Source organism: Vicia villosa, unplaced genomic scaffold (assembly GCF_029867415.1).
Source record: "Vicia villosa cultivar HV-30 ecotype Madison, WI unplaced genomic scaffold, Vvil1.0 ctg.001343F_1_1_1, whole genome shotgun sequence".
Lineage (NCBI taxonomy): Eukaryota > Viridiplantae > Streptophyta > Magnoliopsida > Fabales > Fabaceae > Vicia > Vicia villosa.
In genome coordinates, this window is record NW_026705582.1 from 186,907 (window position 1) to 193,434 (window position 6,528).

The 6,528-nt window shown below is 35.3% G+C and overlaps 1 protein-coding gene across 1 annotated transcript; it reads left to right on the forward strand.

Moving 5' to 3' along the window:
• Positions 1-1,364: 1,364 nt before the first annotated feature.
• LOC131634727 (ENTH domain-containing protein C794.11c-like) lies at positions 1,365-3,217 on the forward strand. The gene is made up of 3 exons (XM_058905353.1): positions 1,365-1,955; positions 2,044-2,205; positions 2,475-3,217. Exons 1-3 carry the CDS (start codon positions 1,729-1,731, stop codon positions 3,004-3,006), a joined length of 921 nt encoding a protein of 306 aa, XP_058761336.1. The 5' UTR covers positions 1,365-1,728; the 3' UTR covers positions 3,007-3,217.
• The last annotated feature ends 3,311 nt before the right edge of the window (positions 3,218-6,528 follow it).

Consider the following 6,528-nt stretch of genomic DNA (forward strand, 5'->3'; position numbering starts at 1 on the left):
AGATAAGAAAACATAACATCTTTCAGAAAATCTCTCTGACTTCAGTTTGTTCTTCTTTTTTGAATATGTATACATAACCTTCAAATACCCAACAGATTTCAACTCTGGCATCATACTACTCTCATCTTCCAATTTTTGTTCATCATCCCATATGAGAAAATTATATGTTTCACCACTCCACCAATTTGGACATCTCCAAAAAAGCCTTCCTTTTTTTGACCCCTCTTGCATTGGTACGAAATCATACGACTGTCACAACCACATAAATTTCCAGATTGAGATTTCATACCTTTGGATGAGTTACTCTTCAAATGCGACATTGAGACGAAATTGGACAACAACAATGAGTGTTAGGGTTGTTTTCTTCTTCCCGACGATATCGACGACGTTGGTGTTAAAGTTGTTTCTTTTATAAGTGGAAGAATGTGTACTTAATGTTTAATATATATATATATATATATATATATATATATATATATATATATATATATATATATATATATATATATATATATATATATATATATATATATATATATATATATATATATATATATATATATATATATATATATATAAGAATCACCAGTGTGTAGCAACGGTTTTACAAAAGAACCGTAGTGATATCCCTATTATTTTTTAATTATATATAAATATAATTGAAAAGGCGAGCATTAACGTAAAAGGGATAAACTATTTGAGGGAGCTGAGAATCAAACCCAAGAAAGCTGGGTTGTATCACCACAACTATTAAATGAACCGTAATTATAACCTTAAATTTTCAATTAAAAAAATGTTAGCGCATTAGTTTAGCAGTGTTATTACGGTTTTGGGACGAACCGTGGTGATTTTGACATTATTGTTTACGCGTTTTGTAGTAGTGATAGTAATTAAGTATCTAAGAATTTTTTTTTAATAATATTTATGAACTAATATGATAATATAAGCTACCATTTTAATTATACACTACTATAAAATATAAAATAAAAAATGAAAATCGATTTAAATTATTAATTTAATTTTAAATAAAATAAATATGTAAATATGATTATTTAATTGAACAAAGATACCCATAAGTAACCAACTAAATTCAAAGTTTAAAAAAAGAATCCAAATATCCAATTTTTTCATCAAATTCTTGTGTTTAGGTTATACTATACTATACAACATTACTATATAGACAGACACACAAGTATACATCACCATAAACAAGAAAAGCCTGATATGGACACATGATATTGGCAGTCCACTACCTTCTACATCATAGTTTGGCTCATCTCACACACACCATTAATTGCCTATGCCGACCTTAAAAAAATACCGACTTTTAAATACAATTCAAACTTCAAAACTAAACCACCTTCACTCCTCAGTTACGACTTCACAACTTTAAACATTAGAAAACGTCATACACAAATTAAATTAAATAAATGAAAAACTTTATATCAACCTCCAAACATCACACATGTCATTCCTATATTCAATAACCATACTTTTCAACCATTAACCATCAATCGTGCCAAAGGGTCGTTACATTTATAATAATTACAATCTAAATCTTAGATTAATTAATGGATTAGTTGAAATTTCTGACCTCGCCTTTTTTTACTAATTCAACCTATTAACCCAAATCCAATTTTCATATCCTCCTTCTTTCTCTCTCTTATTTTCTATATCCTTAAGCATTCAATTCACAGTGTTGAACCAAAAACAACACCACCAAAAAAAATGAGTACCTCTTTCTTTGAATTCAAGAAACAAGCCTCTTTCTTTCTCAAAGAGAAAATCAAAACTGCTAGATTGGCTCTAACAGATGTCACCCCTGCACAACTGATGGTAGAAGAGGCAACCAATGGAAATCCATGGGCTCCAACTACTGTGACCCTTAGATCAATTTCAAAAGCTGCTTTTGATCTTGATGATTATTCCAGGATTATAGAGATTCTACACACAAGGTATTTTTCAATTTTTCATTTTATTTTTTGTTGTGTTCTAGATTGTGATTATGATGATGTATGGAAAAATTGTGTGATTCTGAAATAGGTTGATTAAATTTGAGAAGAAGAATTGGAGGGGTGCTTATAATTCCTTGATTGTGCTTGAGCACTTGTTGACTCATGGACCAGAAAGTGTAGCAGATGAGTTTCAGTGTGATAAAGATGTTATTAACCAGCTAAATGGTTTTCAATTTATTGATGATAATGGGTATGCCCTTTCTGTTTCTTTGCTTCAAATTATTACCGGTATAAGTGTTAATCATTGTCGTGTCTGGTATTTGGTGTCTATATGTCTGGTATCAGTGTCAGTCAGTGTCGTGTCTGGTGTCTATATATCTAGTATCAGGATCAGTCAGTGTCGTGTCTGGTGTCTATATGTCTGTGTCTGCTTCATAGGTTAAGACGACTTTATTTTTAATCTAAAAACTGGTCTTGAAATTCTTTATATTGATAACACTGATACAAGATTATTTGCAGGTTCAATTGGGGCCTAACTGTGAGAAAGAAATCAGAGAGAGTAATGAAACTGTTGGAAGAAGGAACACTTCTCAAGGAAGAAAGAAACAATGCTAGAAAATTATCAAGAGGTATTCAAGGATTCGGAAGTTTCAATCAAAAATCGACTCCAGCAAGCGCCATTCTACGCGAGAAATCATTGCCAACAACACTTGGTAGATGTAACTCAGACTCAAACAACCAAGAAGATCAGGAAAAGAACTCCTCTTTCAAAATGATGAATAGTGTGAAGAAAAACATGATGATATACCAAGATGATGATGATGATATTGGGAACAATCAACTGATTCAGAAATCTGAATCAAGTTCTAAAGAAAACATGGGATGGAACATGAATGGAGAATCACAATCACTTTTGGAGTTAGGAGAGGATGATTATTCTAGGATGGGGAGGTTCAAAATAGAAGATGATCATCCCTTTAATTCAACAACAGAAGTGCATGGTACTGCATCATTGCTTTCTGCAAGAGATGGAATACTACAAGGATGTTGAGTTTTGAAGTAATTTAGATTTGAGTTGAGTCAACAAATTACTTTCAAATGTTGTACATGTAATCATGTATGTGGTTTATTATTGTGTTTTTGGTAGAACCTTCCTTCAATGGCTATAGTTTATTTTGGCTGAACTATAAGATAGATATTGGCATGTAAATTTACAAGTTTGCTCTGGGTAAGAACTTCTTACACCTGTTTAAATGGAAAAAGTTTCTGCAAGTTGTAGACAATAGTTTAAAATATTTTGGGTAAACTTGTTAGGATCTTCCCTTTAGTTGGGCAATTTCTGCTCAACATGGGCCAATGGGTATCAAAGGGAAATAAGAATTAAATGAAGGCTATTTAAAGACTTACAACTAGGGTGGGAATAGGATACTGAGAGTAGGGGTGGCAAAATGGGCCGTGGTCCGTCGGGTCGATCTGCGCATCTGCCATAAAATTGCGGGTTGGGTTGCAATTTTCCGCCCGTCGCCCACCAAAGTCCGCCCCGCAAAAACCCGCCGTCCCCCAATGTTCGCCCCGCCAAAACCCGCCATCCGCCAAAGCCCGTCTCGCTTATTCGTTCAACCTATTCTGCCTTAAGTTCGCATTTTTAGTTAATTCAAATAATTCTAATTCTTGATGGTTTAATTTATACATTTATTTATAAATATATGCAACATGTTTTTAAGTAAAATTTGTTAAAGAGATGTTTTATAAAAAACTGTTTTAAAAATATGTGTAAAATTTAATCAAAAGGTAAAAAAGTCTATTAATCTATTAAAAAAATGTAAAAACTAAATTAATAAAAAAATAGGCGGGCAAGTCCGCCGCCCGCCACCTTGGCAGGGCGGACATGATTTTCAGGCCCGTTTCGACTTGGCGGGCTTGCAAGCCCCGCTCTTTTATTGGTGGGCATAAGGCGTGGGCGGGCGTCTCGTTTTTCCACCCCTAACTGATAGGGTCCTAACGTATTTAAATCTAGTGTTATTCTGGTTTTTAAAAATATTATAAAAAATTTCTCAACTCCCCATTCCAATTAACTTTTTGAGGCCAAATATACACATGTGTGAAGGCTTGATTTTTTTCCCAAATTTATTTGATTCAGATGGAGTGGCACAAAAGTTCAGGAAAGAGAGTATTCAAACATATAATTTCAAGGTGGGATGTGTTCCCTTACGCAGGCTACGAATAACAAGGAGAAGGTTCGAACTTACTTTCCATTTTCTTTTATGAGATTCCAGATAGGGTTAACGCGAAGGAAGTTTTCGAGTTGTTAGTTGTATCGGGGAGGTCGTAGAAATTGTGATACCACCTAGGAGAAATAAATTTGGGAAAAGATTTGATCTTGCTAGGTTTAGAGAAGTTGGCGATGTTAGGGTATTAGCGATAAGACTGGACAATGTGATAATAGACGGAGTAAAGATACACGCAAACCCTTCGAGATACAGAAGGAACCACGAAGGGGATAGGGAAGCGGTGGGAGGGAGTATGCATCTCAAACCTAAGAATACTCAGGGCTTTTAGAGGATCAGAAAAAGAAGTTTGGGGGGGGGGGGGGGGGGGGGCAACATAGTTGGGAATAAATCATTAGCAGAAGTGTTGTTGACAAAGACAAGTGTGAAGGGGATCATAGTCATTCTGGAATCATCAAGTACAGTTCTGTTACTGAAGATTATAGCATATTTTCAAAGGTGTACGTGAGTAAGGTTATAAATATTGGGATGACTTATAACATAAAAACTAGTTTCGAAATGGAGGGGTATTTTTCCATAAGGGTAACACCATTAGGTGCTAACTTATGTCTGTTGGAAGAGAGTGAAGAAGGAGAAATTTTAGACTTGATTAGGGAAGGAGAATCATGGTGGAAACAATGGTTTATGAAGATTCGGATATGAAAGAAGGAGGACATCGATAATGAGAGAGCTACGTGGTTGAGGGTATTCAGGGCACCTTGCCACCTCTGGAATGTCAATTTCTTTGAGGCTTTGGTAAACAGAATTGGAACTTATATGTGTGCTGATGAAGAAACTCTTAGGGCAGTTAACTTGGATGTTGCGAGGTTCATGGTTCGAACAACTTGCGCGAAGGTGTTAAACAAAACGGTAACGGTATTGATAGATGATGTGGAATTCAAAATCAATTTTTTTGAATATTAGCTTGGCCCTCTTCGTATCAATTTGAGACATAGGTCTGCTGAAGTTGTTGTGAGGGATAACTCGTCTCCAAGTTCAGAGGAGGGCTGGGACAAACAGACAGGAGTCGAGGAAGAGGGATTGTATTCGGAGAATGAATCGAAGAAATCAATAGCTGACGAAGAGTTGGGAGGGGAGGATGGTTTGGATTCTGCAAGTATTTCAGACACAAATAGATCATAGGATACAAAGGGAACGAGAACAGTAGGAGAATTGGTCAAGGTACCGAATTCTTTAGGATGTAGTTTTGATGAAGCAGTAGGGCTGCTTCAGTTGAAAAAGACACTGGAGTTGGCTTCACATATAGGGAAACAGTTCAGGTCAACATCTGCAGATTCAAAGGAATCAAAAGTCAGTTGCTCGTTAGACACTTATTTTCATAAATAAAGAGGTTCGACATCAGTTGAGCAGTTGTAATTACTTGATTAAGATCAAACACAAGAAGGATAGAAGTATGTTGTATTTGGTTGTGCCTATTTCAGAAAAGAACAAAGGAAGAAGAAAAAGCTTCTTAGTAATGTAGGTCCTTGGGAGGTTTCGCGACAGACTATAAGTGAAGAAGGCAAGGTTGGTGTGAAGTGTTGTTCCAAACAGGTAATAGGGTCAAAGAAGGCGGAAGAGGAAGATGAAATTTCAGCAGGAATTATTTTGTGCAGCAACCCTATATCTGACTCCGTTATGGTTAATTGCAACTTCAGATTTTGGGATAACATTGAATCAAACGTAGGCTTGAAAATTTGGAACGCAATTTTGAAGTTAGGAGTGGTAATTAATGGGACTATCAAAGATTACAAGTAAAATATTGAAGAAATGGATAAGTTTGATAAAGCTAGATTGGAAGGGAAGAAGGAGTCTATCAATGTTGTGAAATGATTATAGGATCCTTGAACATAATAGGGGGAGGAAATCTGTTAAAAAGAAAAAGAATAAGCAACATTATAATTAAAGGAAGTGCATATATTTTTTTAATTCAAGAAACAGAAATGAAGGAGGTGGACTGTATTAATTCGAAAAGTATGTGGAGTAAGGAGAACATAGGATGGTCTTATGTGAAGTCGAATGGCAGTAGTGGAGGGATGTTGACAATATGGAAATAAGGGATGTTTGAAGAGATCCTTAATTTTAAAGGGGCCGATTTTATTGGAGTTAAATTAAGTTGCAGAGGTAATTGTTTTTATGTGGTCAACGTGTATTCCCCTTGCTCTCTTTAGGATAAAAGAATTTTATGGGATTCTCTGTTGAAGAAGGAGATATTTGCGGATGCAAATTGGGTTTTGGCTGGCGATTTTAACGCGGTTAGAAACAAAAAATGAAAGGAAAAATGACGGGAGGAAGGAACTCTGAGA